This window comes from Zalophus californianus, chromosome 3, assembly GCF_009762305.2.
Source record: "Zalophus californianus isolate mZalCal1 chromosome 3, mZalCal1.pri.v2, whole genome shotgun sequence".
NCBI lineage: Eukaryota > Metazoa > Chordata > Mammalia > Carnivora > Otariidae > Zalophus > Zalophus californianus.
The window spans coordinates 145137159-145154263 of record NC_045597.1 but is presented as its reverse complement, the minus strand read 5'-3'; the positions used below and the strand labels follow the sequence as shown (position 1 = coordinate 145154263).

Below are 17105 nucleotides of genomic sequence, written 5' to 3'. Positions count from 1 at the left end.
TCGTCCTCTGGTGCTGACTGAATTCCAGCTTGTCCTGTTTCCAGCTTAGGGAATAAATACATTGAAAAAGGAGCCCAACTTTGAGTAAGGAAAATAGATTTCCTGGGACAAATTTCAGACAGATAGCAAAACAAGATATGGAGGAAGAATAAAATAACATCTGCATTTGCCTCCTCATGATCCAGTTCTTTATGATGGAAAAATGGGGAGAATGATTGAGAGAGTATCAGCCAGAGGTAGAGTTATTAGCTAGTGATGGGACGAGTAAAGTAGCTGAGGGGACCTTGAGGGTCAAGGGCATCAGTTAGAAAGGATCGGGGGAAAAACTGAATAGGATGATTAGTATTCTTGGGGTAGCAAGAAGGTCAGCAGGCCAGGATCCCGACATGGGGTAATTTAGCTTATTGGTGAAATAAGGGTAATAAACCTAATCCCAGGAACGGTTCTGTTAACACTAGGAGGATCCCTGTTAAGATTTAGGCCTTAACATTGGCTAAATTATTTTTGAAATGCCTCATTTTGACCCTAGAAATTTTTCAGTCGCCATTTCTGATATTCTGATGAACATTGACTCTTCAAGACCGAGGAAACAAAAATTGACTTAAAAAAATTCATTGGCTTTAGTAACTGATATATTTGCCAAGTTGGCAGATTCATGTTCTCATTATTTATATATCCATGGAAGAGAACAATTCATCTTCCAGGTTAAAGATGAGATGTACGACTCACATTTAACAATCCACAGGTGACTGAGGACTAGCTGGGTTATTGCTTCTTATTGATTGCTTTGCAGGATTTCTAATATTGTGGGGATTATTTTAAGGCTTTTCTGACTTGGCCTTGATGGTCACAGTCAGTTGCTCAGTTGTTCAGCCATAAGCCTAGAGCCCACGTTGGAATGACCTGTGTGCCTCTTGATCTCCCTTCACCAACAGAGGGGGAACTAGGGAGGAAATCAAAGACTTTTAAAGGTATAAAATGTAAGATGTAGCAAAACACGTAGGTCTATTGTAGAGTAAGATGGCAAAAGGGCATTCTAGAAATCATCTGTAATTACATATTGTCAAAGGGAGATTAGAAAGAAATTCAGGATCACCTGAGTTTCAAGTGTTGTTAGATGGGGGTTCACTACAGTCTGGGGTCCACTCGGATGTGTCCCATACCTCTCCTTCTGGAGCCCCAAATCCATTTGGGCTATTTGGAAGATTTGGATGATTTTATGTGATTATGAAAATGCAATATCATTATGTTTAATTATCGTACATATTGTATATAGGCGTTGGTGCTTCCAAATGAAAGAAAAACACACACTTCCAACGAAGAAGGATGGTGTAAATAGAAAGACCACTGAATTGAGCACCCATTAACTGCCATTAGCTGACTCCATGATTTTGCAGAAGTGATTTTTCATCTCTGAGTTTTTTTCAAAATTAGGTTAGGGAAGGCTGGGAGGTTAGAGAGGGGAGGAACAGGTGGGTGGGCCAGACTGCTGAGGTTCATTCCATTACTAAGATACTCTGGTTACTCCTGGAACTTCTTTGAAGCTGGATCTATTGTTCTTTTGTTGTCAGTGGGGGTGGAGTGGTGCTATTTTCCTTTAGGAAAGTACGTGAGGGTCAGATTGCCAGCTGGTTTTATCGTCAAGTCTCACTGGGGCTCTGAGGTTTGCCTTTGAGTAACTAGCAGAGAAATCTAGTCCTCTTTCCCTCCCTAGACCCCCTTGAGAGTGTCATTTAGCTGGTAGACTGCTTTATTGAAATTTTGTTTCTAAATTCCTCCTAAGAAAAGATCACCCGGAGATAAAATAATGGAATCTTTATAGTACGCAAAGTTTACTAAGGGTAAATCAGGGCTTCATCTCTTGTTCAAAAGAGTGATTCTCAAAGTGTTGTCCCTGGACAGCAATACCAGATCACCTGGGAACATATGAGAAATGCCAAATCTCAGGCCCCACCCCAGACCTACTCTACCAGAAACTGCATGGGGCCCAGCCATCCACGTTTCCCCAAGCCCTGCAGGGGATTTTGCTGCACGCCACAGGTTGAGGGCCCCTGCCCTGATGCTGATGAAGCTCACCAGCCGGAAGCTTTTATTGGATTGTTTGCAGACTGGAAAGGTAATACCTTCCTAAAGTGGAACTTGAGGAATTATAAGGTCCGCAGAATAGTTTGAATGAGGCCACAAAGCAATAAGATCTCCTCCTCCGAAGAGTAAGGCTTCACATTCTGTTCCTGGGAAGGCAAAGCCAGTGTCTGACAACCAGTGTGGACAGGGTTCAGGCCAAAACCTAGGTCCACAGAGAGCCCTGGTCCATCCTGGTCCCAAATCCTCTCTGCCTAGGAAGAAATGTGATTGTCGGAGTTGGGAAAGGAGCATGGATTCAAGTCCCACCTCCGACGGGTCCTATTCTAGTCGAGAGAACTTTGGGAAATTCCTCCATTCCTCTGAGCCTCGGTTTCTTTGTCTTTGCAACTAATACCTCCTGCAAAGCATCGAATGGCTTAGGTGGCTCACAGATAGTAGGTACTCAATAAACACTAGTTCACTTGCTCCCTGGGTATGTAAGGCTGATCCCCAGTTGGTGCAGAATGGGACTAGCCTCAGTCATTCAGACTGATCCATGCCCATGCTGTACTAGTTGATAATTATTTCACAGATCAGCCCTGCCTGTAGAAATATAAGCACATTTTCTTAAGGGACAGATGTCGATCCTCTTTTAAACGCAAACCCAGGGTAAGTTTAAAGTGTGCTTAAACAGATGAAAAAGAATGTTGGACACTTAAATTATTGTCAAAAACAAGACATTACAAATTCTTTTTTTTTATTGGTCAAATTTAAATTTTGGAAAGATGGCTATTTCACAGTGAAAACCTCTAGGAAGATCTTTTTTTTTTCTGTTTGGTATTTTATTTTTTATCTCATTTTATTTTTAAAAAGAGATTATTTACTTATTTATTTGGGAGAGAGAGAGAGATTCAGAGATAGCGAGAAAGAGGAGAGGGAGAACCAGGCTCCGCATTGAGCAGGGAGTCCGACTCGGGGCCATGACCTGAGCCTGAGGCAGATGCTTAACTGGCTGAGCCACCCAGGCATCCCTGGTATTTTATTTTTATCTTCTTAAATTTTTTTTTAAAGATTTTATTTATTTATTTGACAGAGAGAGACACAGTGAGAGAGGGAACACAAGCAGGGGGGAGTGGGAGAGGGAGAAGCAGGCCTCCCAGCTGAGCAGGGAGCCCGATGTGGGGCTCGATCCCAGGACCCTGAGATCATGACCTGAGCCGAAGGCAGATGCTTAACAACTGAGCCACCCAGATGCCCCATCTTTTTAAATTTTAATTCCAGTGTTGTTAACAGCCAATGTTCTATCAGTTTCAGGTGTACAATATAGTGATTCAACAATTCTATATAGGAAGATCTTTTCTTGAAGTCACTACTGGAACCCTTGTTAGGAAATTAGATGAAATGCCAATGACCATAGTGCCATGATGCATTCTGAGAAAGCTTATTGGCCATGCATAGGTCTGGGGGCAGTTCCTAAGCAGCTGAGAGCCCAGAATTGACTCACAGCCCAAGTAGGTGCTGGGGGCGGGTGCTATGCTCTCAGAGAGTCAGGGGCCACACACACGAGGTTACTTTGAAGTGCCCTCATCCCCTGAAGAGGCACTGGATATGCTTTGGCGGGGGTGGGGGGGTGGGGAGCCTTTTAAGGTCCTGGAATCTGGCTTCATAGATGTTTTTCAGTATGGTCTTGGTTCATTAATAATTTGCATTTGCCACCTTGACAACTTTCTCAAATGTAAAATCCACTGCAAAAATCTTTGATTTTCCTCCTTAGTTCTAAAAAGTGAGTTTTAAAAGATCCCTATTGCTGTGCCCATCAGAATATCACTTAAAAAGCTTCAATTCTCCAGCCACTTATGTGTTGCCTGCAAATTCTTTAAGCTTTCTTCGGCAGATCTGGGGAGATGTCTAAAGCAGTCCACTGCTTTCATGCAGCCCAGTCCCACTGTTACAGAAGGATTCAGTCAGCTCAACACCGGTTAAATAAAACCGTGCAAAAATAACATCAGAGAAATAAATGACCTATGACCTATTTCCTCTGAGGAACCAGGTTTCAACCTTCCCTTAATTTTCTCTAACTGTGGGGCTGTTGGAAGGGCATTAATTCTTAGGGGTATGGCTCATCCACTAGTGGAGACTGTTTGTCATATCTAATTGGTGTTTCCTTCAGGATCACATGGCCTATTGTTCAAACTTCGCTATCACTATTTGTTCAAATTGTATTTTATTTCTCTTTCAGATGTTTATTATTTTTTACTTTTTAGACATTTATACTTTAATATTTAAAATATTGCATTCTAAGTATACCAGTTCACATTTCTCAAATGTCTGTTTAAAAAAAAGAGAAGATGAATTCTCTTCTTGAAAAAAATCACATGTGCCATTTAGGAAGGCAGAGCACACCCAGATGAAATAATAAAAGAAAAAAATTTTTTTTTAAAGATTTTATTTATTTATTTGACAGAGAGAGACACAGTGAGAGAGGGAATACAAGCAGGGGGAATGGGAGAGGGAGAATCAGGCTTCCTGTGGAGCAAGGAGCCCGATGTGGGGCTCGATCCCAGGACCCTGGGATCATGACCTGAGCCGAAGGCAGACGCTTAATGACTAAGCCACCCAGGTGCCCCAGAGAAAAAATTTTAAAGCAGTAAATTGACAGGTGCTAAAGAACAATTTGCAAAAATGAACAAAGTTCAAGAGGAACTAGTTAGAAAAATGAACAGACCCAGGCAGTGTACTCAAAAAGGCTTCTGGGAGGCAGTGAAATTTATTTTGGGTTTTAATAAAGACACATCTGGATTAGAGAAAACTTGTGGGGGGACGTTAGACAAAATGGATAAGTAACTTCTGTGAAGGGGAAGGAAAGCAGCTTTTATTTCAGATAGTTGTGGAACCATAAAAACAATTAGCTTGTTTCTTCTTACATTGTAAGACTTAGGATGAACAGGAGAACATATATATAGCAAACAATCTATTACAGCTACTCTTCGTTTTTTCCAATTTATTGAAAATCCCAGCCACATTTTTAGATGCAGATTAGCCCGCAAATGCTCTAATATTGACTGTTTTCAATTTTCTTCTGGCAAATTGTACTTGCTATATCATTTTTCATCTAATTCATGTCTATAAGTTTTGGCTTTGTTCTCTTACATGACATTAAATGACTGTAGACCAGGCAAAGTTTGTATACTAACTCAATGACTCCCTACCTACCATCTGTTTTGTTCTTTTTTCCCCCTAAGTGGAACAAACTTTCTTCTGCAAAAATTTAACTTTAGTCACAAACTGGTGTTTATGGTCATTTTAGAGATAAAATTTCATAAACCCAAGTGAGCACTGCTGTTTTGTTAGTGCCATCAGGTCAATGCTGGCGAGTGGAAACCAGCATCTCCCTGTGTGCTCTGAAGTGGGGGCATCTTTTTTTTCGGCTTCTCACTGACTGTGAGAAATGGCTGGATTAAAGCAGCAAAATATTTCAATGATGCAGAGCAAAGGTGACTTCCTGTTTTGTTTTAGGGTTTGTTTCCTTCTCTTCTCAATGAAGGCTGTGTTTTCTGATGGGTCTGCAATCCTTTTGCTGGGTGAAAGGGCAGGGTGCAGGGCCTCTGTAGGTCATTCCATTTACAATATGCCCTGAGAAGGCAGAGGGGGAGAGGAAGGAAAAGGGGCGGCTCATTAGTGGAAGGAGCAGAACAGGAGGGGATCTGTTTTCCATTTTCTTCTCTAGATTGAGTTAATTTGGATGGAAAGGGTTTTATTGTTGTCATCATCATGATTATTATTACCTGTATGTAATTTTCCTACGTGGTTCTCTCAAGTGTTAGGTGAAATTGTTGGTGACCAGAGATAGTGTCACGTTATTGTAGTGAGTAAAATCAGAATAAAAAAATCTAAATACTTCAAAGCAGGTAGTTTTTTACTCTTAACCTTAAGAAGCAAAACTCAAAAATTCTAATTCTGCAGGGCAAAGAAAAAAAATTTAAACCCGTTTCTTGCTTCTGGTGGCCCACTTGTAATTATGAACAACATTTCTTTTCTTTCTTTTTTTTGAAAGGCAGTCTCCCCCCCCTCCCACTTTGTTATTCATAATGGAGACTCGCGTAGACCTGACCTCTGGGTTGATAAGCCTCCACTGCTGCATGCAGGGCGCTGTGCCTTCTGTGACTTAGACATGTAAAGCGACATTACTGCAGTCCATCCTCCTCAGGTCTGACTTTGCGCAGAGCTGGTGATCCGCAGAGGTAAAGCTTAAAGAGCCACCTCCAGGGAGCGAGGGTGCTTGGGCGGGCTCCCAAGTGGGGAACTTGGGGTACTCCTCCATGAGGGATTGTGGTTGGCTTTCAGCGAGGGGCTGGGGGCTCTTCTTTGGAGCCAGTGTGGGCATGGGGAAGGGATGCACGTCTCAAGTCAGCGCCGTGTGGGGTTGTAGCGTCCGGGCTGCTTCTCCAGGCTGCCCTCCCCTCTGCCTCCAACCCGCAGACCTTCTCTCCTCCATCCCCGCTCCCTTCCCGGGAAAAGGAGCCGGCGTTGGAGGGCTGGGACTGCACCCGGCGCGGGGGGCGGGCAGAGCTGCCTCTCTGGCCAGGAGGTGGGAAAATGAAGAGCACCGGGTCCGAGGCATAGACCTCGCGTCGGGGCTCCTGCGGCGGCCGGGTCCTTCCAGCCTGCGGCGGTCGCTGCAGCCGCGGCAGCTCCTACCAAGAGCTGGATCTTTTTGCTCAGTCTACAAGACTTGAAAACTCTTACTGCACCCTCCTCCCCCATTTAGAGTCTTTTCCCTCTGGTTTCCCCCTCCATCCCCCGCACCCCTCCCCCCTTGGAGAATTTCCTGCTTCTGTTAACACCTTTTTCGTAATCCAGGGGACGTGACAGTCCAGAGCTCCAAGTGCCTCAGCTGAATTCTACTTTTGTTTTTATTTCTCCCTCGCTTCCTCTTGTTTTCCTCTAATCTGATTCATCTGCGAAGTCTGACGCTTCTGCCAGAGGGAGCAAGGAATAAAGAGATGCTGCTGCCCCAGAAGGCTTAGACGTCGGGAAAGAAGAGCCAGAGCGGCAGGGGCGGCGGCGGCAGGAGATCGGCGGAGCTCGTGGGACCCCATTGGGGGAATTTGATCCAAGGAAACTGAGATCGTCGGGGGAGGAGAAGCTCCCAGATCATTGTGTCCATTTGCAGGGGGGGAAGAGGGGACCGCGGAGCGGGCCTCTCGGCGTGCTCGGCACTACTCCACCCTGCCCCGTCCTGCCGGGATCATGGTCTGCGGCAGTCCAGGAGGGATGCTGCTGCTGCGGGCCGGGCTGCTCGCTCTGGCTGCGCTTTGCCTGCTCTGGGTGCCCGAAGCTCGGGCTGCAGCCTGTGAGCCCGTCCGCATCCCCCTGTGCAAGTCCCTGCCCTGGAACATGACCAAGATGCCCAACCACCTGCACCACAGCACCCAGGCCAACGCCATCCTGGCCATCGAGCAGTTCGAAGGTCTGCTGGGCACCCACTGCAGTCCCGATCTGCTCTTCTTCCTCTGTGCCATGTACGCGCCCATCTGCACCATTGACTTCCAGCACGAGCCCATCAAGCCCTGCAAGTCTGTGTGCGAGCGGGCCCGGCAGGGCTGCGAGCCCATCCTCATCAAGTACCGCCACTCGTGGCCCGAGAGTCTGGCCTGCGAGGAGCTGCCTGTTTATGACCGTGGCGTGTGCATCTCTCCCGAGGCTATCGTCACCGCGGACGGAGCTGGTGAGTCCTGACCTGGCCCGGCCTCTCTGCTGACCTCCAGCCACCCCGCTTCTCGCTTCTGGGAGTTTTTGTTACTCGCCTTTTACTTTCTAATTCTGCCTTTTTTTCTTGGGATCGCTTCTCTGAATCACTCCTCTGTGGGGCACCACTTCTTTCTTCTCTCTTCCAGACTGATGCACTCCGTGCCAGTAGGTAATCTGTCTTTCTACAACACGCATTTCTTTCCACTCCGGTCACACTTGTTGTCAACACTGACCTTGCACTTTTCATCCTTTACATGTCTGCGCAGCCTCATCTTGTATGAGTGATGCTCCCTTCTTACTGTCTTAATTTGTTTACAGTCATTGCACTTTCTTCCCGGATTCTCTTGCATTCTCAAGCATCCGTTTTCCATAGCTTTGCTGTTTTAGCCGCTTGTCAAGATTGTGTGGTGAAAACAAAACCGAAGCACCCTTTTCTTCAAATCATTAGAAATGCCTAGATAATTCCAGTAACCTTACTCCAACCCACAGATGTTAGTGGTATGTGTTTGCTCAAAGTCCAATTTGAGCAATTACCTTCACCTTAAATTTCCCCCTCCTTTCAATGAGATAAATTGTTCTTCCATTCCGGACTGAAACAGCTGTGAAACATTGCTATGCACTGCTAATTGGCTTCTGTGACTTGCTCCCAGCCACAGAGCTGGCGAAGTGAAATTGCTGGGCTCTTTTCACATTCCCACATGCCTTCAAGTCCTTTTGTAAGTGACATATGGATGAAAGGAGTTATATTTAAGGCGTGTTATCATCGTTCACTCATGTAATGTTATTTTGAATCTCAGCCCTTATCCCATTGTTAGGATCTGCAAGTATGTCTTTAATATCTTATTTCATGCCCTTTGTTCTGTGTGTGCATCAACCATACATTCATCTTAATCTTTCCTTACCGGAAAGCTGGATTGCTGTTCTACATTTAATGGAATCAATCACAAGTTGTTTTCTCACTAGTGTTTGGTTTAATTTTGACACTCCTAACTCTGAAGATCTCAGCTAGACCTAGTTCATTATGGTTCATTTAATTCTTACTAAATGTCACTCTTACCAGTTACCCCTGAACTCAAATTTCACCCTCATAGAATTTCATATTTTTTATGGTTGGTCCTTTTTCATACCCCCCCGCCCCCACACCAAGGAATTCTGTTATTAGATGTGATGACTTGATTGCCTCTTCTGTTCATTTCCTGGGCATCAGTTTTTTTCCTCCTTCTGCCTCTCCACTTGCTCAGCCTATGCTCATGGCCTTAGTCCATTTCTAGGTAATAGTTCTTGGTTTCAGAGAAATGACGTGGGGAAAATTGCTTTCTGTGCACATTGACCTGCTTAACAGAAAGTGAGTGAAGAGGCAAAAAGTACAAATAGCTGCAAAACCAGCACTGAACAGAAAGATTCCAGAAGCTTAGAAGCTTTTCCATCGTCCTCTCACTTAGCGAATTGGTCTTATATAGACCTATTGTCTTCTTGATTTTAATCAAGAGCTAAGAACTGGTTGTATACTATAAGCAGAAAGGAATGTACTTCCTATTAATCTTTGGGCTAAAAGAACACTCTTGAGCCTTTGTACTCACTAACGTCACAGGCTGCATAGAATCTGGAAGAGCTTGGTCAGTTGCTGCCCTGGTTTGCCAGGCACTTAGAATCAGTTAAATGCTGGCGCTTCGCTCAGGCCAAGGACTAGGAATGAGGTGGCTGTGGTTCACTCTGAAATGCTTTCCTCCCCTTAAAGGAAAAGACTTGCTCTGAAACCTCTCTTGGAGATGGACCTCAAATGAGAGAGGCTTGGCAAGGGTAACAGCTTTCAAAAGCCATGGTCAATATGGATGGGAAGCAGTTTCCTTAAGTGTCCCTGAATTACCTATCATTGGGGACCGAATGCAGAACAGTTGCCTCATTGAAGCACTCAAATAGGCCATCATGGAAACAATTTGTCAGTACGTGGGACCTGGTTTCTGAGCTGCTTTAAAATGCCATAATATCTGCTTTGTTGACAGCATCCTTGCTAGAAAAATAGGGAGGGTTAGGTGGCAGTGGGAACCATATTTTTTGTGACAGTCTCCCTTTACCACAACCTTCAGTGTGAGTCTGAGAGACACCAGCGGCAGGAGGCAGCTGCAGGGGAGGTGGGGATGGGGAACGGAGAAGGTGGAGTCTACCCCCAAGGGTCTCCTGGCTTCCCAGGCCAGCTTGCTGAAAATTGCATTCCCTATCCTGGGTCAAACTGTCAGGCACCTGGAATTACTTAGTAACTACCATATGTGGCCAGTTTAATTTACGATGCAATATACTCTTTGGTTCAGTGGGATATGATAGTTCACGAAGCCCCTTTTTTCCCCTTCCTTTACGTATAAACAGAATTATGTTTTATGATTAGAAACCAGTGGAATACAAAAATGAGGTCTCCCTGAATAAAAGGGGCCACCTTTCACAATCCTTCAATGCCAAGAGGATTTTTAAATCCTACCATTCACAGGGGTCTGTTATCTCCACAGACAAGTTTAGGCCCATTTACAAAGCAAAGTCTTATTGAAATGGAGTAGTGCTTCAAACTATGTTTTGCTTTCAAAATACTAAGGGCCAGCATACATTAAAAAAAAAAAAAAAAACAAAAACCTCCTATCCTGACCATTACCAACAAATTCCTATGACATTTGTTCTTTTTCCACATTGTCTATTTACTATGGAGCTGTGGCTTCATGTACAACTGCTTCATCTGAGAATTCATTTCGGCCAGTTCAGACCTCGAGTCCAGGCTTCAGGATCGTGTGGCAAGTCAGGAGTGTGGGCTGGGAGCCCGGCAGACCAGGCACTGGCGCTGAATCTGGACTCTGCCTCCTCTTGAGTGTTATTATGGGGAAATTCTGTAAGCTCTCTGATTGAAAGTTTCTGATCTGTACCATGGAGACAGCCCACCTTTACATCCCCCCGGGGCCTGGTGAAGATGAAATGAAGCAGCATCGTACCTGGGACGTAGTCCCTGGCAGATTGTGCAGCTGCTCTGCTCTTTTCACCACTTTTGCTCGTTCTAGCAAAGTGAGGTGTTCTTTTTTGAAGTGGTATGCTGGTCAACGCAGATACAGCTTAGAAGTTTGATCACTTCAGCTCTGGAAACCAAGCTCTACGCCGGGACCCAACTGGAAAAGTGGATCTTCCTTCTGAACACATAAGCTTAACATTGCATTTTCCACAAATGGACCTGGACCTCGGGCTCAAGAATAAATCCCTTTTGGGAGCACCAGGAAGAAGGAATGAGTCTGAGGGATGTCGGTCAGTTACAAGTGGTTTATCTTGGAAATGTAGCGATCAAGAATTTAAGAAAACTTATGGTATGATATTTACCAGCTATTTATTCAACACCCATGGTTTGCCATGCCAAGGGCTTTATAATCATTCCTCAGTCACCACTGCTTTCCGCGGCTGTGTTAGCTCGTCACCCCAGCTAACACGTCTCCACATCTCTCTCCCCTGCCTGTGCCGCGCCAGCTTTCGGGTGCAGGCACCGCTGTGCAGTCATTTCTCCATGCTCTGAGGAACAGGCAGCCTTTTCTTTAAGCCCTGGTCTGCAAATATTTGAGGGGCCGAATACCAAGAAGGAAGAATTATTTAGTGTGATAGGAAGGCAAATGGAGTGGAAAGGAGAAATGGAAATTTTAGATTAAGGCTGGAGAAAACCCAGTTCTAAGGATCCCTCACTCCATAAAATATTGAAAGGCACTCTGGACGGGGTAGGGAAGAGGGTGTCTCCGCGAGTTCTGGTATTTCATTATAGCTAACCTAATTAGTGGTGATAGAATCTTGCATAGTCCCCAAATCCTATTTTAATAACTTCTTTTCTATTTCATTCCTACTACCAAACTTCCAAATCGTTGTTGCTATAAATAGCAAAATCGACTCCGTTCTGTTTGGCCTTTGTCTTTCCATGAGGTGTATAGAAAGAAGAGCTACAGTTTTGAATAATTAAGAATTGGTTCTGTTTCTGCAGTTTCACAGTTTTAGAGGTAGGTGCCCTAAGTTGGAATTCCAGTTTTGCCATTAATGTTAGACCTTGAGCAAGTCATTTGAGATTGACTTTGGGAATAGAGAAGAACAAAAGAACTCTTCATGTGAAGTGACTGACAAATGGCCAAGCAGAGTGTGAGTGTTTAGCAACAACAGTATGCCCTCTCAGGAGAGGGATCTTGGGCAGCAACAGAATGTACCAACATTGTCTGTCTGCTGTTTTAAGTGTGTTATGCATATCGACTTATTATAATAACTCCGTGGTAGGTATTTTGAAGAAAAGGAAGCTGAGGCGTACAAGTGACTTGTGCAAGTTCATAAAGCTATTAAGAGAAAAGATTCAAGCCAGAAGCCGTTCTCCACTACACTTCCTGTCTCATGAAGAGAGAGGTGATTCATAACTTTAGAAAGAATCGGCATCTTTTGACTGTCAGATTGCAGTTAAAGGATCAAATTTTGTCCATCGTATTTTGAAAGCCCACTTATATGTAGCTTAAGAGAATAAAAGACAGCCCTGGACAGGGATTCCAAGAGATTAGGGATAACTACCTCACTGCCCTTTTGAGATAACAGAGTGCATTCCAGACTCTCACATCTAACCCAGAGCCCTTCCATCTCATCATGCCACAAAGTGCACTCTTCATTTCCTTATCCTCATCGACCTATACTCTTCTAGTATCTTTTCTATGGCTATGAGGCCCCAGCATACCCATGCTCCAGGCCTGGGAGTCAACCTTGATTTTTACCCTATTTTTTTTTTAAGATTTTATTTATTAGAGAGAGAACATGAGCAGGGGGGAGGGGCAGAGAAGGAGAAGGAGAAGCAGACTCCCTGCTGAGCAGGGAACCCAACACGCAGCTTAATCCCAGGACCTGAGATCATGACCTGAGCCAAAATCAAGAGTTGGATGCTTAACAGACTGAGCCCCCCCAGGCGCCCCCAGAGAGATCATTTTTGTATAGATCATATGTGTGTTATGATTATTGGACATATTAAGGAATAAAACAATTGGCATGTTACTTTAACACTTGGATACATTTATCATGAATAAAGGCTTTGAATAGGATAAAAGTCATTAAATTAATAGCATATGACTGAGTTGAACTAATGTTTTAGAATCAAGTTATTTGTTGCCTATTTATTTGGTGGTTACTATCTTTCCTTGTGTATAGCTTTTTAAATACCAGATGAATAAAAATGAAAGATAAAAAAAGATCAAATCCCAGATGATGATTACTAAGCCTGTGAAAGTAATTCATTAATTGTAATTTTGAGTGCTATTGTCCTAAAATGGTATTCAGCCACTCCTTTTTAATTTATTCATGATACATCCTATAAGGAAAAAGGACAGGGGAAGAATGTTATTTTCTGTTAGGATAAACAGATATTAAACTCATTTAACAAAGTGTTAATACAAAATTAAAACTTATATAAAAGTTTGGAGTTCAAGTATCAATAAAAATAGATAGCGAGGTGCAGCAAGTCTCAGCATGCTATTTTGCTGAGGCACTCTTATTCACTAGAGGCTACGTTCTTAAATAGAACACAGAAGAATATGTAAGTACTATTTACTGTGTATCACTACCATTTTCTGGGATTATGGTAGAGTCATTGGCAATTTCCAGTTATTACCATGTCTATCGCACTGGCTTGAGTGGTCCTTGCATGGTATGCTTGCTTTCTGCTGAAGAACTGTTTAGTTTACAGGTAACAAAGGGCGTGAGAATGTGTTCTGAATGCTTTCCTGACGCACTAAGAATTTAAATATATGCTAGTCATGTGTGATACGTCTATTTATTGAAGAGATGTGTTTGCTTCTTTAGTTAAGACACAAGCGTTAGGTGAATGCTTAATATGTACGTGGACTTTATTGTGTCAGAAATTGCATGAGACTCAAAAACTTATTAAATCCTGAAATTTTATGTGCAGTTGATGAGGATTCAAGAAAGTGTATCATCTCTCAATCACATGAAAGAATAGATCTTGTCCTTATTTGACCTAGAAGTAATAGAGTGCCAAGCTCAGGGCACTAATAAGAATCCACTTCCTTGAGACTCTTGGGTTCTTACCCAAATTAAATTCATGACTGAGTTGGATTTTTATATGGGAACTTTTGAAATAACAATGACTAAAGTATAATTCTTTTATTCTATCACCTTTCAGATTTCCCTATGGATTCTAGTAATGGAAACTGTAGAGGGGCCAGCAGTGGTGAGTATATCACTATCTTCCCCTAATTTTCATTTGTTTTCAAATTAGTCTTTGTAACCTAGATACTCAACTCTTATATGGGTACGTTTGTGCCCTATGTTTTAAAAGTAAACTTAAAAAATGATATTTTATTTTAAAAATTAGCATATAATAAAATTGACCTTTTCTCTTGGTCTTTAAAAACTGTGTGGATTTTATGAGTTCTGTGGATTGTAATGCATGGATAGACTTGTGTAACCACTACCACGATAAAGATACAGAATAGCTGTAACACCTCAGAAGGAACTTCCTCATGCTCTCTCTCCATAATCTTCTCTCACCCTTAACCACTGGTCATCACTGATGTATTCCCCACTCCAGCTTTGTCTTTTTGAGATGATCTTATAAATGGAATGGTAGAGTATGTAACCTTTTGAGATTGGCTTGTTTCACTTACCATAATGTCTTTGAGCTTCGTCCAAGTTGTTGCTGCACGTAGCAGTATCGATTCATTTTAATTGCCAAATATCTTATGACTTGAGTCTATTACCATTTGTTTAGCCATTCGTGTCTTGAAGGATTATTGGTCTGTTTCTAGTTTTTGTCAGTCATGGGTAGATCTACTATAAATATTTGTGTAAAGGTTTTTGTATAAACATAATTCTTCATTTCTCTAGGGTAGATATCTAGGAATAGACTTACTGTGGTTATATGGTAAGGGTATGTTTAACTTTGTAAAAAGCTGCCAAACTGTTTCCAAAATGGCTGTTCAATTTTACACTAGCAATGTGTTAGAGTTCCAGTTGTTGTGCATCCCTTCTGGCGTGTGGCATTTTCAGGTTTTTATTTTTTTAATCCTAGCTATTTTAATAGGTTTGGAGTGATAGCTTACGCCTATGAAAGTAGTGCTGTATTCTGGGTATAAAGAACCGTGTTTTGGTTCCATTGATTTTTCTCTTATTGTTTCTCTGTTTTCAATTTTATTGATTTCTGCTCAGTATTGCTTTCCTCTGCTTGCATAGGATTTATTTTGCTGTCTTTTTTTCCCCCCTTAAACTGGAAGCTTAGATTATGATTTGAGACTTTTCTTCTTTTCTAGTATAGTAATTTAATGCTATAAGTATCCATCTAAGGATGGCTTTGTTTGCTTCTCACAGAGTTTGATAGGTTTTATTTTAATTTTTCTTCTGTTTAAAATTTTATAATTTCTCTTGAGACTACCTCTTTGACTCATGAATTACCTGTGCTGTTAAATTTGCTGCTATTTGGAGATTTTTCTCTTTATGTTGTTATATTTTATTCTAATTCTGCTATGATTAGAGAATATACTTTGTATAATCTTGATTTTTTTAAATTTGTTAAGGTTTATTCTGTGACCCAGGATATGATTTATCTTGGTGAATGTTTTATTTGCACTTGGGGAAAAATATGTATATTCTGCAGTTGTTGGGTAGAATGTTCTTTATTTACTTGAGAGAGAGAGAGAGAGAGACGGAGATAGTGAGAGAGAGCACAAGCAGGGAGGAGAGGGAGAAGCAGGCTCCCCGCTGAGCAAGGAGCCCAGTGCAGGGCTTGATCCCAGAGCCCTGGGATCATGACCTGAGCCAATGGCAGACACTTAAACGACTGAGTCACCCAGGCGTCCCGGGTAGAATGTTCTTTAAATGTCAATTAGATTAGTTAATACTGTTGTTTAGTACTTTTATATTCTTGCCCATTATCTGTGTGCTACATCTATTGATCACTTTGAGATTAATATTTAAGTCTCCAAATATTGTAGACTTTTCTATTTCTCTTTTCAGGGCTGTCAGTTTTCTTTCATGTATTCTGAAACTCTGTTATTTGGTGCATTCACAGTATTTTTATGTCTAATTGGGGAATTGACCCTTCATCAAGTAATGTCCCTCTTTATCTCGTAATTTTCTCTGCTCTGAAGTCTATTTTCTTTGATATTAATATATAGCTTCTTCAATTTTCTTTTGATCTGTATTTGCAAGGTAATCTTTATCCTTTTATTTTTAACATAACTATATTATTATGTTTTAAATAAATTTCTTGTAGACCTGTATAATTGGGTCATTCTTTTGTTGGTATTGTTTTTTGTCCATTTTACCAATCTTTGTCTTTTGATTGGTGTGTTGAGACCATTTACATCTAATGTGATTATTGATATGTTTGTATTTAGATCTACCATTTTATTTGTTTTCCGTTTGTTCCTTCTCTTTTTCATTCCTGTTTTCTATTTCCTAACTTATTTTAGATTATGTGAATGTTTCTCTCTCACACACACACGTATATATCTGTGTTATATATAATTTTTTTTCACATGATACATGTATCATGAGAATATGTATCTATACTTTTTCTTTCAGACATAAAAAGTGTTTCTTTTAAAGATTTATTTATTTATTTTGGGGGGAGGGGCAGAGGGAGAGTGAGAGACAGAATCTCAAGCAGACTCTGTGCTGAGTGTGGAGCCTGATATGGGGCTTGATCTCATGACCCTGAGATCATGACCTGAAACCAAGAGTCAGATGCTTAACCGATTGAGTCACCCAGGCACCCTGACATTAAAAATGTTTTAAACAACTCAATAGGAGAATAGCCTACTGTGTTGACACAGATATTTTTAATTTCTATCATTTTTCCCGATTTCTAGTATTCCTTCTACTTGAAGAGCATCCTTCAACACTTCTTTTTAGAACAATTCTGGTGGCAACAAATTCTCTTAGTTTTCCTTTATCTGAAAATGTCTACCTTTCACCTTTATTCCTGAAGGACATTTTCACTGGATATAGAATTTTGGGTTGGCAGTTCATTCAGGCTTAAAAAAGTTATTCCATTTACTCTGTCCTCAGTGTTTCTCATGGGACACTGGTAGTTATTCAAATCATTGTTCCCCTATATAATGCATCAGTTTTCTCTGGTTGATTTCAAGAATTTTTCTTGGTGTTTAGTTTTCAGGAGTTGGATTATGCTATGTCTGAAATTTGATTTCTTTGGGCTTATCCTGTTTAAGGTTAACTGAGTTTCTTGAGTCTATAAGTTTTTGCATTTGTCAAATTTGGGAGGCTTTCCGCAACCATTTCTT

At 41.9% G+C, this 17105-nt stretch overlaps 1 protein-coding gene across 2 annotated transcripts in view; it reads left to right on the top strand.

Annotated features, from left to right (window-relative positions):
- Positions 1-6262: 6262 nt before the first annotated feature.
- Positions 6263-17105, top strand: part of FRZB (frizzled related protein) — a 31766-nt gene continuing 20923 nt past the window's right edge. Inside the window, exons 1-3 of one of the 2 annotated variants that reach the window (XM_027591289.1) lie at positions 6263-6305; positions 7031-7792; positions 13988-14035. In XM_027591289.1, the coding sequence (XP_027447090.1) occupies positions 7315-7792; positions 13988-14035 (526 nt within the window). In that variant the 5' untranslated portion in view covers positions 6263-6305; positions 7031-7314. Of the gene's footprint in view, positions 6306-6897; positions 7793-13987; positions 14036-17105 lie in introns of those variants that run through there. The other variant, XM_027591288.1, reaches the window with a different exon arrangement.